The sequence below is a fragment of the Callospermophilus lateralis genome, chromosome 16 (genome assembly GCF_048772815.1).
Source record: "Callospermophilus lateralis isolate mCalLat2 chromosome 16, mCalLat2.hap1, whole genome shotgun sequence".
Taxonomy (NCBI): Eukaryota; Metazoa; Chordata; class Mammalia; order Rodentia; family Sciuridae; genus Callospermophilus; species Callospermophilus lateralis.
Window position 1 is genome coordinate 19570025 of NC_135320.1, and position 16076 is coordinate 19586100.

Genomic DNA, 16076 nt, shown 5'->3' on the forward strand with positions numbered 1-16076 from the left:
ATATCTTTCTTTTCTTTTTTAAAGAGATATATACTCTTCTATAAACCTTCCCCCTTTCCCCTGCCCCCACAGACGGGGTCCCACAATAAGGTGTTAAGAAGTGCTTAATAGATATGTTTCTTAGGTTGATGTCCCAAATGACCCTTTGAAAAAATATAATGATTATACCATTGAAAAGATTATGATAATTATCTAATGTGAAAAAACCCATAACTATTTTATTCAGTGAAAACAATATTCTTGTTTTCACATTCACTAAGACAGTGCTTGTTTTACTTTACTTCATTTCCCTACAAATTCAACTTATTTGCAGTACTTCTCCCATTTCCCAGAGATATGTTAAAGTGGGGCTTTACTGTATATATTTTTAGTTACTCAAAATTTTATGGTAATTCCTTAAATAGTTTTCTAATACATTTAACTTTAAATTCTCCATCCCGAAATAGCAGGGAAAGATGGATTTTTAATGAATAGTAAAGATACCATGGGGCAAAACTGTTATTTTTGTTTTCTGCTTTGGCTCTTAGAGAAAGAAAGATGTATCAAATTCAGCAAGAAGGGATGTAAGTGGTAATGTTTTTACTTTACTTTTTTAAAGAGTCCAGTTTTCAACCCTGGCAACAGCAGACAGAATCCCTAGGTAAGTTCCCAAGTTCAACTGTGTACTTTATACCTTCCTTTCTGCTTATGAGTCTATCACACCTTACAGGCTGAGTCTACTCTGGGATTAACACACCTACTGTCTATAGTTCCCAATGGCTCCAGATTCTGGACTAACTGTGGAACAACAATCCAAATAAAACTGTTGGTACACCTGAGCCACCCTCTGGTTGTGAAGGCTGGTATAGATTAAAGAGAATTATCTATATGCTGACCCTTGAAGGCTCCAATGCCATACACTATTAATATTAAATGGAAAGATAGCTATGAAGGCAGAACCGTGGTCACTAATTAAGGGCTGGCTCCTATGTAACACAGAATGCTGTGTTACCTTACTAGGAGTCTTTTTGCTTTAAATACTGGTGCTTTGTGTTTTGGTTTTATCTTCTTTTTATGCTCATAAATTATTAGCAAATATTTTAGCCAGACAATAACAAATTTTCAAAATATACTGATCTGAAATTATAGTATGTCTAGGAAACATCTGTTATCTCCCCAAACTGGATTCTTAAGTCATGTAAAACACTTGATTATGAATCCATTTCATGGCTAGTAAAAATTTTAAAACTCTCAAGTTATTCACATACATTTTGTAAAATTTACATTCTATTTCATTTTTTTTTTAAATAATGAGCCAAATGTCAAAAAGAGCCATTGTTACTGGATAAAAACAACCATTTAAGATCTAAAAGTAATCTGAACATGGGACTTGTAAAACTTTATTAATAATAATGGCTTTCCTATATGAAATAAAACTCTTTAAGACTATGACAATTGGCAGTGAATCAGGACAAAATACCCAGGTAAACATAACTGAACACAAATGGTTCCAAAGCTCATTTAAAAAGCTAGTTTCTATTTTATACTGGCTTAATGAAAACTGGTATTATACAAAAGCAGAAATTTCTATACTGTCTTAAAGTAGGCACTAAAATAAAAAAGATCACCTAAGGCAGGGCTACACATACATTTCTGTAATGAATTCATGTCCTAGAATCTTACTGAAAAGCCTGATGGAAACGTGGCAGGGTGGTGCTTGTGCTTAAGCTACTTGTGAAAGCTGCTGACAGTGAGTGCAGAGACCCAAGACCTATAGTGTTTGCAGGATCCTGAAGATCCTGTGTCTGTGGGGGTAGCTGGGAAACTGAAGAATGTGCTTCGTCTTGGGAATAGCTCATTCCGAGGCTCCCCACTGAGATAGGATTATAGGGAGGACCATTTAAAGGTATGAAATTAAACAACTGAGAAAAATCCAATGCTGGTGTGTTGAGAGGGTCACTGATAGAGATTGAACTTTTTGATAAGGAGAGGTCCCCTGCACCATCATCTAGGGACCCATTCTGAGGATCCAACCCTAGCTTAGATGATGATGCTTGAGAATCCTGGGATGAAGAGGGCATGCCACCTTGTAACTCCATCAGATAACTCTCAATTTCCCCCTTTAATGGCTGTTCTTTTTCAGGAATAGAAATTGCATATGAGGTAGAACTGAATGGATATTTGAAAGATAGGTGGTGAGAGGGATGAACAGCATCCATATCTATTGGGCATGTCATTCCTAAAGGTAAAGTTGTGATCATTTGATGGGCAGATCCCGAGCTCTGCATGGACTGAAATGGAGTGTTATAGAGGTTTAACTGCAAAGTGTTTGTGAATGGCTTTGATAACAGTTCACTGGAAGGTAAGGACATCACCGGAAGGAGCTCATCTTTTATAGGCACAGACACATTGCAGGTAAATGGATCCAGGAAGTCCACTGGTTCAGTTTTGACCTTTAGAAGCTCTTGATTGTGGCTCTTCTTCATATGTCGAGTCAGGTGATCCTTTCGTCCAAATCTCTGTGCACAGTACTGACAGAGGAAGTCCTTTCTTCCAGTGTGCACCACCATGTGTCTCCGGACATCCTTTCGGGTGTAGAACCGGCGATCACAATGCTCGCACTGGTGCTTTTTCTCTTTCACCCCCCCAGATGACTTGCCTGCATGAGACTTAAGGTGCTCCAGAAGCACTCCTGTGCTTTCGAAAGTCTGCAAACATACCTTGCAGGTGAGGTCGCCGCTGGTTGCTGCATGCAAGGCCAAGTGTCGTTTAAACCCAAGCTTGGTATTGTAATTCTTGCCACACTCTTCACACTTAAACGTCTCTTTGTTGGGGTCATGTGTATGGAGGTGATTCTTCAGATGATCTTTCCGGTGAAACATTTTCTCACAATAATTACACTTGTGGGTTTTCTCAGGAGAGTGAGTAGCCATGTGCCTTTAAACACAGATATATTTTGTAAGTAATTGTCACAATGAAAATGGCATGTATTCACTTTTCAAATGGGCAGCTAAAACTACTATGCTAACACAGAACTTCCCTTAATAATGGAATCTGCTCAACTTACTATGTACCAAAAGGATAGTTAATATACCTAAACACTGCAAAACTTGAGCCATTTAAGTTGCCACTTTAATTTTTGCTGGTTTTTAGCTATCATTACAGAAGCAAATGAGCAAGACTGAATATACTCACGTAAATGTCCATACCCTTTTCTTGTCGTAATTTTTTTTCTACAAACAGAAATTCTACTCTCATTAAGCATTTTATTTAAAAAAATCCAAAGACACTAACACAAAAGTATGTGATTTAGAATAGTAAAAACTAGCCATTGTCTAATCTACTTAACATTTCCTTTCTGCAAATCAGCTGAAAAATGTGTATACAAATACATACGTTTACAATGGCTTCAAATGGCCAACATAAGAGAAAATATAATCTGAAAGACAAATAGAATTTAATACCTTTGTAATTTGTACTTAGAGACAAAGGCCTTGGTGCAGTCTTGTTGTATGCACTTGTAGGGCCTCTCTCCTGTGTGAGAGTAGGAGTGAACCTTTAATTTCTCAACACTGTTAAAGGCCTTGTCACACAGTTGGCAAGGAAAGTTTTTTCTTGGTTTGGTTTCACCACGCTTACGTTTCCCTGAAGGGACTTTCTGGGTATCTCTTACTTCTGACAAATCACCAGGAATGACAGTGGCCATCGCAGCCTAAACCAGGCCTTCTTGTTGGACACTTGGGAACTGCCCAACTCCACTAAATGATATAGCTTTAGGTGGCTTCTCAAGTTTCATGTGGTCGTAAAAGAAAGCAAAAAGGGACTGGAAAAAAAAATAAGAAACAACTAGTTTGTAACTAAACTCAATTTTAAAAAATTTTATTTGCTATGTGATGCTTTTGAATTAAAAAAGAAACCATAAAATGGATTCAGCTGGTCCAATGTAATATCTGTAGGTTTCTTTATATTGTCAAAACATATACAAATGCATTGCTCAGAATGAACAGTTCATACATACCCTGACATTCCACCTGACAAATGATGTACTTAGGCATAGCAGTAGTGATTTCAGGAACTCTCAGGAAGCAACAAAACATGATTCTAAAAGTGGCATTATTTAGCTTCAATTTTCACAAGGGGTTAGAAAACATAAATCTGACTAAAAATATAAAAATGTTTCAGCAAAATGTTTGAATGTGGAAAAGTCATTTTAATTTATGTCTGTCAGCTCTAGTCACACCTGTATTATAGGTACAAACAGGCAACTGAAAACCATTGAGTCTGTGGAAATACTTAAAGCCCAGACATTAAAGGCCTGGAACAGTAGAATGCACCACCCAAAGTGAAAATGTACTCTTTAAACCAGTGTCATTGTACTCTAAGGGATCCCAAGTCAATAATAGAAATGATTTATTTTCTTAACAAATAACATTCTTGAAATGATAAAACCTTTCAATGTGTTATTAGGGAAGAACATAGTTCTTTGTCATTATAGTGGGAGGGAGATGCTTAATGCCCTTCAATATTTTTTACATTAGAGAATGATTAAATTCACTGGACACAGTGAGCTTAGTAGATCAGCTGGAGTTACATTAGGCATCCCCCAAAGCTAAGGGGGGTCAGCCTTTGACACACCCCTAACCTAAGTGCACCACACCTGCTGGGACTTCCAATAGCACACAATACCTGTGCATGAGTACATCACTACAGACTTAGGTTGGCAAAAATGTATGTCAGATATCAGAGTTTCAATTAATTATTAATGCTGTGAGAAAGAATCAAAAGTATATATTGTATAGCAGAGTATGACTTTTAAAATTTAAACAAAAAATTAAAACTGAATTGAAACCTACATAGACAAGCAAATATTATCAACTATTACTCAGATTAAAAAAAACTAAGTCTCCAAAGATCCAACTAATGTATAAATTAAATAATTCTTTAATGTTTCTTCAAAGTAGTTTAGTGAGGTATTTTTAAGAGGCCACATAAATGATAATACCTGCAACCTCTTTTAAAAAGACCTGATCTTTAAATTGAAAACTCAAAGGTAGCTAAATGATGATTACCACTACGAACTAATTGGATTTTCATCCTATTATATATTAAAAAAATGGAAACCAACTTCCTTGTATTTTGTATTTTGGTATTAGACTAACTCTTGCCTTCACAAACTAGGTCTATTATCCTCACTTTCAGATTCCAGTTATACTTTTGCAGAAGCTCTAAAATAAGTACATTATGGTAAACCTAAGTATATGTTCCAATAGGTCTTTTTGTATTTAACAGAGGCTATCCCTAAGCAGACAAAACACAGTAATGATCCACTAATTTGATTAAAGTGATAAAGCATATGTATGGTAAGCTAATCAAGTGTCCTTTCTTTTTGATTAGGTAGATTTCATGCTGTTCAAATTGTCTGAAAGTTCTCCTTGCAGTTTAAAAGTGACACTAACATAATGCAACTGACACTACCAATGCTAACATAATATGTTCCCTCTGTTTTAGGATTTTCTGAATCTTCAAGGGTTGTTCATTTCCTGTTATATCGTCATTCAGAAGACAGCTTCTCTGCCTCTCTCAGAAATTAGACCTACACAGCTATTTTGCTGTAATCAATAATGGTATTATAAACTCTAAAAAAAAGTTCTGTCATGGCAAGAAGAAAAAACTAATTTTCATTCTTTGATTCCCTAACACAATGCTTTCATGAATCTTATTAGAACAATTTGATCATTTTCCAATTGCAGAATCAAAATAAAATGGAGTTTCTAACTGGTATCTGAAAATACATCAGAAATTGGTCATAACTGTCATTGTGTTATAGAATCCAACTCTAATGAAGAGAATTTCAGTTGGGAAAAATATCTTCTATGTTATTGGGAAAGAAGTATGAAAAGTGCACTACGAAATAGTATATAAACAATTTGATTATATTACATTGGTGATACTCAATATGGAACAACAAATGAATGGTAATCTTTGATGTACATACTGAGCAATGAAGACAGGCACTAATATCAAATATTACACTTTTCTAAGACCAGCTGAAATTTTTTCATGGCTGATAATAGCTTTTAATCTTAATATATTACAGAACTCAAATTAGTTATCATAGGTGCATTAAAACTACAGAATAAATATAATGTTGTGAGCTCAACATCTAATAAAAGACCATATTCACAATAATGCATATTAGCCAATTATTTTAAAGGTGCATGCACAGTATTATAGTGATTTTTGTTCAATGCATACCTGATTACAGATGGAAAAAGCCTCAGATTTTGATCTTAGCCAGTCCCATTAACTCTTCGTGGAAGAGAGTGGAATCCAATTCTTCCCATTTTGGCTAATCTATGGGGAGAGAAAAAAAAAAAAAAGAATGGACTACACTCTAAATGGAACTAGTATGTAAACGACAGAAAATAAAAGATGAAAGAATTGCAATTGCATGGCACATGCTTACATTCCATACTCTGCTGATGAGTCATGCATTGTCACCAATTGCATATTTTTATTAGTTCTAAGCACATTTACATGAACAAATAAATGCAGAAATAAAAATTAAAATAGTATTATCTAGATAAATGTAATTTGTGATGCTGAATGACTCCCTACTTGTTTCCCAAATTCAATTTAAAAATTAAAAAAATAAAACTAACTTGTCTACATAGAGAAATGGGGATTAGAGTTACTGTTTGTAAAATAAACTAATCAAAATTTCATTAAGTTTAATATTATGGAAGAGATACACTCAGGTCCTTCTTAGAAAGCACATCTGAAACCACATCAAAGAACCATGGCCTTCTGGTGAAAGCATTCCAAAGCACTCCTGTTCACACTGTGTACGCTTGTGCAAATGGGGCTTCTCAGAGCCACACTTGTTACTTTTAATACCTGTCAATTTATTTTTAAGAATACTATAAGGATTGCTAACATGTAGCAACAATTCTGTACTGTTAGATTTCAAAAACATGCAAGGAAAATTAAATACAGATTTGATACAGGAGGAGGAGGATTAGGAAGAAGCATCACTTGTTTTACAAGATTATTGTTGAAAAATCTTAAAATAGCATACAAATTCCCATCAGTAGCATGATCTTCAGTAGACTGAGAGCATGCTTAGGAAAAAAAAGTGTTAATTCTTGATTGTACAAGTATATATGAAAATAATAATGGTCAAAAGGCAGAAATACCTAGTATTATCTATTATAGAGAGTACAAGGCATACAGAGATTAGTAAACTCTGCATATTCTAAAGATAAACATTTAGAAATCATTATTTACAAGACTTGAAATATAAATCAAGTAGTTAAAATACAATAGCCAAAGATTAAGTAAAAATAACTTTAAAGTTCTAAACAACAACCTAATAATTTTTCTTGAAATGTAATTTTTACATACTTTATGATTTGATGATATATTAAAAATATTAATAGAGGACATTCAAGCATCATTACAAAAATACTAAGGGCATATATGAAAGCAGCATTATTTTCACAGTTTAAAAGACAAGAAAAATAAAAATTTAGACCAATAAAGATACTTTAAAAGTTAAAGCAAAAGCTCCATTCTTTTGTAAAGCACAGGACATGCATAAATGGAAGAACTGAATTATGCACATCAAAACTGCAAAATGATAAAATTAACTTTGTAAATACTTACTTGCCCAGGGAACATAGTGAGTTTTGGGTGGGGTAAGTAAGAAATGAAAGACCGTTTTGTATATTATGTTATTTTAATAATATAAATACCTTACAAGTATAGTGTGTTTTCACCTCTATTACCTCCCTGGAATTCAGTGAGTCCAAGAGGTGGATGCATTTATTCATCACCACTGCCATTTTAAGAAAGACCCATAGGAGTTGAACAATTTGATGGCATAATGAGAGGTTAAGAAGGTGCTTATATCCTCAAACTTCTATTTCATATATATTTTACTGCATTCTATAACGAGGGTAGGTTAGCAAAACAATTTACAAGTAGATAAATCTTGTCCCCATATTTAAAAAGATCAAGAGAGAGGGTAACACCAATTTTCTCAGAGCTGCTAAATATCTCCAAAAGGAAACAAACATAACATTTAAAAAGTGTAAAAGATTTTAGAAAGTAAATTTAACTATTAAAATAGCTGGTATAACTGAGTGGAAAATGATCTAGAGAGAAAAAAAAACTAAAACCAAAGTTTATTAGTAAACAATAAATTCATACGTTTTTTTCTTCTTTTCCCGAAAAAATATAAATTTTATTGCATCCTGAATCCATATAAATTTTTTATTTATGTATACTCTTCAACTGTATTTTATTAAAAATCTTAATGTCTAAGCATTTCAATAAAAACTCATGTATCTTATTTTGAAACAAAATAATAAAGCTATCATTTTAATTTAGTTATTCCAGTTACGGTTAATTTCCCTATGTTCAATCTATTTAAAATTCTTGAACTGCCAAATAATTTCAAACAACTGCTAATTATTTCTCCAAGGAAAATCAAGAACTGATTAGAATTAATTATTATTCACCTTGCATATTTATGTAATCCTAACTAAAATGTTAACTAAAATTATCGATGTGTTCTCTCTTATAGGAACATGAAAAACTTTTAAAAGTATTGGGATTACTGTGTTCAAAAGTTTGAAATATATTTATTTGTTTTTCTTTTCTACTTTTTTTGAAAACACATCAAAGATTGGTTATGCATCAAAGATGCTTTTCAAGTCATGAACATTCTTCCTTTACCTTGGTGTGAAGATTTGTGAAAGAAGTAGAAAATACACAGACCTATTTTAAATTGCTCTCAGACTCAAAAGCATTTTTAGTTTTTGTTGATAACCACAATGGGCATTTTTTCCCCCTCAGAATGACTGAATGCACAGAAATAGTAGTTAGAGGGAATACTGTATGACTGTGCACACATACAGAGGTTTATCTTCCAGGCTTTTACATTATTCTAAATGTAAAGTAGTGACTCAAAAAATAAGCAAAAAATAAATAAATTACACATCAGATGGCCTATTAAAACCAATTCTGTGACAAAGAACAGGACTATTTTTAAACGGTTTCTGTATTTTAAAAAAGTTCATAGTTCTCATAGTTACTTTATTAATAGTTGTGAATTTTTATAATACTTACCAGGATCAATAGTTCTTTCACATTTAAATGTCAAGTGGGGACAAATGCTATCAACTGTCTAAGTTTTATTCTACCTTATGCTAACCATCAAATATCATTAGTAAACAATGCAAAATATGTCAACATTTGTTTGAAGCATGTTTTTCATAGAATATACCAGGTAGATTACAAAAGGAAACTTACCAGTTGATAATATTTTAATTTACATGTGTGAAACACTAATAGAGTTTTGAAACAATATGAAAGAAACTGTTAGTAAGACAATGAAGACAGTCAATTTTGAAGGACAAAAGCATACTTAGAACTTTTTTTTTTTTTAATAAAACAACCTCAATGATCCTGTACAATAATTTGTAGCATTCAATTTCCATAGGTTTGTAAAATCACTTATTACTGAAGAATAAAAAAATTATACTATTAGAAAAGCCCAGGAGAGAATGCACAATTGACCACAGGCAGCATGGGACAGGGCTATGTCAGTTTTATTCACTGTTGTTTTCCACAAAAATGCAATAAAATAACTGTTGAATGAATGAGAAAAATTAAAACCTGCAAAAACAATGACCTTTAGATTTGCTCAACTGCCACAGAAGACATAAGGTAGAACATGTGTGTTCAAGTCAAAGTTGGGTAGCATGGATATGCTTTGGTTTAACCAAACAAATAAACCAACAGAAAGGTATTTTGTCAAAACTTAGCAATTATTTAAAAAGTCTTAGATTAAAATAATAGCAATTATAATAACAAAAAGCTGTTTGAAATACTTATTTTGCTTCAGAAAACAAGCATGCTCTGGATGATTTTATTACTAAGGAATCAACTAGATGAGTAGATAACATTAACTGAGCCCCCTAGTACAAATTTCCTAATAAAAACTTGGTGGCTGTATTGGTGCCTGGAATAGAACAGGGAAGATGATGTGACACTTGGATGGGGCTGCTGATCCCTACAGAGAATAGAAAAGAGCCAGAGTACCTGTGAAGCAGGAAACACAGCAAAGATGTGCATCTAACTCACCTGATTTCAGTAGGTCCTCAAAGACCTCATTTTATAACCAGAATATGGAAAACTACAGTATTTATTTTTCTATACTAGATATCATAGTTAGCTAAAATAAATAAAAAATAAAGAGATCTTTTACAAATTAGTATATTTGATATTTTTCAGCTTATTGTGAGCAACTCATTAAAATGTAATTCTAGACAATCTTTGGAATTTACAAAAGAAATTAACCTTACTGATATTTAGAAATATCTTACATTTAATATAAATGTAATAAAAACTAAAAAGTGGAGGGAAATTGCCAATCTATTTGTTTTTAAGAACTAATAGAAAATTATCAATGAATTTCAAAGCTAACATTCCCAAGTTCCAAGAAATCCCAACATAACTTCTCTTATTTACCAAACAGGAGTTTCTGTTAAGGCCATGTGTTCTCTGGATACCCACAGAATGAGTAGACAACTTGATGAAGGTTTAATAATGAAACAAATATTATGTTCCAATTCAGAAATATATTTCTTCCTTTTTAAAAAATTTTATGGGATGAAAATGCCATGTTGAATTAAAAAGGTTTTCTTCTTTCTTAAAGGCTCTCTCTGATCTATAAGTCAGAAGCTAGCATTTCATTTTAACTATTGTGTGTGTGGGCCCTATGATTCTATGTTCTTATCAAAATAAAAAAATTAAAAACAGAGGGCAAATTGGGGTATTTTCATTTTCTTCTCATAGGGAAATTAGTTAGTATTTGCAAATGGAAGGAATTGTGCAAAAGGGAAGCAATGATGCCTAAGAGCAAAGAAGTGAAATTATAATAAAAATTGTTTAATCAATACTTTAAAGAATTTTCTGAGCTTGTAATAAAATTTATATAAAACATTTCCAGAATATTCATAATTCAGCTATTTCTATGATATAGGCAGCCCAAAGGTTGTGTACTGTAAGTTGTGATACACTTATTACCACTAACTTCCCTAAAGTTTCTGGAGATACAACAAAAATATTTGACACCAATTATAAAAATGTTCACATTGAAGTGCCCTAAAAACCCATTCTTATATGGTTAATTGCCTAATGCTGTTAAAATCATACATACAGGATAATGCAGATTTAATGTTTCAACTCTCAAGCACACACACTAAATCTGTCTACAAATTCAAATGAAAAGGTAGAAATCAGATGCAATGTAAGAAAAGTGCTAAGGAAAGAAAGTATTACTTAGTTACAAAAGCTCATGCGGAGAAATTAGTTTTAAGCCATCTCAAAACAATGCACATTTTAAATATGGGCTACTTAAGGAGATATATATGTTGTCAGATGTTATATGCTCATGTTCAAGTAGCACTAAAAATGTAATGAAAACAGAATCCATACCCAGGTAAAACTCTGTACTTGCCATCAACCTCTCCTAAATTGCACCATGTGGCTGTCCAGGGTAAAATCACTTTTGGAAACAACCACTTTTATTTACTACCACATAGCTGAAGGTAAACACGCAAAACTGTCAAGTTAAGGATGGATGGCCACTACTTCCCTCAGACTCCAGAGGACCCTGGGGCTTCCCCTGGCATGCACAATTAAAGAGAGATTTGATATTTATATTCCTTGATCAATTCCACTTGTATGAGAATGAACTTGAAAATCTTCCCTTTCAGAATTTTTTAATCCCAGTATGGATTGGAAGGCTCTTTTGAAATGACCTGTCTCTCCTCTGATGACCATAAACTCATCTACAAAAAGGCTACTACTCATCTTTGTAACCCCAGCACCTATCCAATGCCCCGGCATGTAAAAGACATTTGATAAATATTTGTTGAACAGAATTATAGTCCATTTCAGGGAATTTCAGGAATCAAAGCAAGCAGATAAAATGTGTTTCAGGGCTCCTGAAATCTCAAATAAGTTATAAAGCAAGCTCAGAAGACAAACCCAATAGAATTAAATGGTTAGTGTGCTCTGGAAAAGGGGTAAGAACTTAGTGGCATAAGAGAACCACCTGGCAGTCTGTACTGCTTCTGTGTTGGTGACAAGCATTCTCTGCTTCAGCAGGCCTTGAAAGCTAGGGGGACTCAGGCACATGCTACTCAGAGGCTAAATGGGCAAGGAGACAAACCTGGCCAGCACTTAGTGGACTTGCATTTTCAGAACATTTCTGCCTTCAAATATTCTGTTCCAATAACTCCTTAAGCATGATTGACCATGATTTACTGTTTGGAAATAGACAATGAAGTTCTATGGGAGGGAAAAAGGAACAAAAGTAAAATTGTAAATCTTTAGAGAGGATGTTCTTCTTGTGGAATTAAAATGTACGAAAGGGTGATATTAAAAATATCAGAGATAAATTTTGACTGATTAGATACAGAGGAATCTAAACAGAAAACCCGCATAAATGGAGTTTAATCTCTGTAAAAGTAATTTTTTCCTCCTTTTTCTAGCTACTAAAAAATAGCTTCATGAATAAGTTTAATAGCTATAATGAAGTACAAAAAGTAAAGAAAATCTGTAATTCATAACACTAAAAAACCATTAACTTTTTAATTTAAAATATTTACAGTAAATTGATGGCTAAAAATTTATGCTAACTTGATTTTAATGCTTAATCTCCATAGAATGTTGTGTTTATTAGAAAATGTTAGCCAAATTAATTTATGCACATTTAATTTGATTGTGAATCTCTGTTTATATGTACTGTGAGGGCCTGCCTGGCTCTCCGCCCAAGTCTTCCTTTCCTCCCCATGGTGGGGTCCCCGTTTGCCATCAGTGGAGAGTTTAAGAGTTTGCGCTCATTCCCTGGTAGTTGGCACACTACTATTGTTTTTCCCTAGTCTCTCCATCCTGGGGGTCCTGGCCTCTAAACCCCCACCCTGTGTTTGAGGTACTGCTGACAGACTTACCTGGTGCCAAATCCACGTATACCTGGATTCCCAAATATTTCTACACTTTCATTCTGTGCTATTGAGCCACATCTTTACATGTTGGGAAATCTAGATGCTCATGTGTGTCCTCTTCCCAACAACCCTAGTCTTACTCAAGCATCTGCCCCATTGCAGGAAGCAGATCTAATCCCCTTCTCCACTAGACAACAGTTAATCATATCCTCCCCAGCAGACAGACATCTAGTGACAGCACAGGATACTCTGCCACTCTAAGCAAGATTCAGAGAAGGAAGACTCAATTAAGAGTTCATCTGGGGACTTTCTGGGGAAGATGAACAAACAAGCTTTTACAGCAGCCTACACATTTTGTGCAGAGTGAAGAAGACTGCTCATTGCCTTCCATTAGACTGCAACTACTACTGAAGTTGTGCTGATCACACTATACACTGGTGGATCCTAAAATTGTAAGTGGCATGCTTATTATGTGGCATGCTTTTCAAAGTTTTTAATATTATATCTTACATTATTTAGAAACTGAAATAACTGATCACTTTGAAAGTCATGCCATATAATGATAAAAGCCACCTACCTGAGGCCCTGCTCCAAATTCTAGCAAGGCAATCTTACTAACAGATCGTCACAGAATGAAGCATTCTGGGTGCCAAATACCGCCAAGGCAGCACCAAGAGGCAACCTAAAAAGAAAAGAAGAGTTAGTTTGAAATTCCAAAAGTCAGGCCCAATCTGGTTAATGGCATATGAACAAACTTGTTTGTATACATTATCACTTATTCTTTGTCCTTTATAAGGAAAAAAAAAACCCACAAAAACAAAACAAAAACCTTTCTTAAATTCTGTTAGAAATAAATGTGAAACAAGCAAAACATTTATAGTACATTGAAAAATGAAAAGCAGACAATTACTATCTCTCTATATATTTATATCTATATCCTCAGAATCACAATTATTTTACATTAATCATATTTTTATTCAGTGCAATATTATTCCAAGTTAACTATCATTTCTCAAGTCAGTTGCTTATTTTCTTTTTATTCTAAATATATCCAGTATCTTCTGTGGGAGAGTTTTCAGAACAATTTTTGGAAAAATCTGTGGTGTCTATCTGAGCAAGGGCCACGGAAAAATCCTGCTCAACCAGTGCTTTCCTTGATTTCTCTGTTCACTCAGAAAGATACAAACAACTGAGTATCCAAAGGTAGAAGCAGAATAAGGAACTGGGGAAAATTTCTAAGATCCTGAGTTTGTCTTTATGATGTGAATATTACATTTCCAAGTGAATTCCCAGGAACAAGTCCATCTACAATAATACAAAGAAAAAAATGTTTTCTCAAGTAACCTGTGTTTTGGGTTACCTTCTATGTCCTTCTATTGGTGCATATTATGAAGACCAACCTTTAGGAGCAAAAGAGGCAGAAAATCAAGGCAGAAAAGGATGCCAGATGTTCTCTGCAGAACTGCGTCATGTCCCTAAGTTAGAGCTGATGCTCAATTATACACAGTACCACTATTAAAATTAATAAGGGGGTGCTGGGGCTGTGACTCAGTGGTAGCACACTTGCCTGGCATGTGTGAGGCACTGGGTTTGAATCTCAGCACCCCATATAAATCAAATAAAAATAAAGGTCTATCAACAAATAAAAAATTGTTTAAAAAAGATTAATATGGGACACTGATGTAATAAGTATTACCAACATCTAGCACTTACATTACAGATCTTATCACTATGGCTACTGACAGACACAATTCCAATTCTCTTGGAGTGGGAAATCTAGCTGTAGCTGCAAAGTATGCATTTTTGGTCAAGTTAAGAAATACATCTGTTAAAACAAATGGTATTGGTGTGGTATATCAACAGTTAAAAACAATATTATATGGCCTGATCAAGTACCATAGAAAGTTAGAAAAAGAAAAGAACTCTATGAGTTTTGGATGATTTTTGCATTGAAGAACGTACAATTAAGAAGATGCTTCCGCCAATATGGAAAGCAGTATGGAGATTCCTTGGGAAACTGGGAATGGAACCACCATTTGACCCAGCTATTCTTCTTCTTGGACTATACCCAAAGGTTCTAAAAACAGCATACAAGAGGGACACAGCCACATCAGTGTTTATAGCAGCTCAATTCACAATAGCTAAACTTTGGACCAACCTAGATGTCCTTCAGTGGATGAATGGATAAAAAAAATGTGGCATTTATACACAATGGAATATTACTCAGCACTAAAAATGAATAAGATTATAGCATTTGCAGGGAAATGGATGGCATTAGAGAAGATTATGCTAAGTGAAGTTAGCCAATCCCAAAAAAACAAATGCTGAATGTTTTCTCTGATATAAGGGGGGTGACTCAAAGTGGGGTAGGGAGGGAGAGCATAGGAGAAGATTATCTCTAGATAGGGAGTAGGGATGGGATGGAAAGGGAGGGAGAAGGGGAATAGCAAGGATGGTGGAAGGACGCAGTCATCATTATACAAAATACATGTATGAAGATGTGAATTTGGTGTCAACATACCTTATATATAAACAGAGATATGATAAATTGTGCTATAAAGGTGTATTAAGAATTGTAATGCAAAAAAGTAAGGGAGCTCATGTATAATGGCATAATTTGGCGTGAATATACTTTATATACAGAGTTATGAAAAATTGTGCTGTGAATGGAAAATTATGAATGTAATGCATTCCACTATTGTCATATATGTAAGAAATAAAAAATAATAATAAAAAAAGAAAACACTTCCCCAGTTGGGCGCAGTGGTGCATACCTGTAATCCCAGAGACTCAGGAAGCTGAGGCAGGAGGATCAAAAGTTCCAGGCCAGCCTCAGCAATTTTGAGATGCCCTAAGCAATTTAGTGAGACCCTGTCTCAAAATAAAAAATAAAAAAAGGACTAAGCATACAGTTCAGTGGTAAATCACCCCTAGGTGAAATCCCCAGCACAACTCCTACCTCCAAAAGAAGAAAAAACAGGGAAAGAAAAATTGTGTGTGTATCTGGGGCGGGGGGGTGGCTAATAGCCAGAAGAACTCAAGGGTTAGAACTGCAGATTATGGTAGACTCTAAGATGA

At 34.2% G+C, this 16076-nt stretch overlaps 1 protein-coding gene across 1 annotated transcript; it reads right to left on the bottom strand.

Moving 5' to 3' along the window:
• Window positions 1-1369: 1369 nt before the first annotated feature.
• Window positions 1370-3685, bottom strand: Plag1 (PLAG1 zinc finger). The gene is made up of 2 exons (XM_076836089.1): window positions 3444-3685; window positions 1370-2916 (listed from the first exon to the last, which is right to left on the bottom strand). The coding sequence occupies exons 1-2, from the start codon at window positions 3683-3685 to the stop codon at window positions 1659-1661; spliced, it is 1500 nt and encodes a 499-aa protein (XP_076692204.1). The 3' UTR covers window positions 1370-1658.
• Window positions 3686-16076: the final 12391 nt, after the last annotated feature.

What these genes read in the sequence shown, in the direction of transcription:
- Plag1 (XM_076836089.1), bottom strand. Translation starts at nt 3,685, where the DNA reads ATGGCCACTGTCATTCCTGGTGATTTGTCAGAAGTAAGAGATACCCAG. An exon ending in TCTAAGTACAAATTACAAAG is followed by an intron (nt 2,917 to 3,443) that starts GTATTAAATTCT and finishes CTGTGTTTAAAG; the next exon opens with GCACATGGCTACTCACTCTC.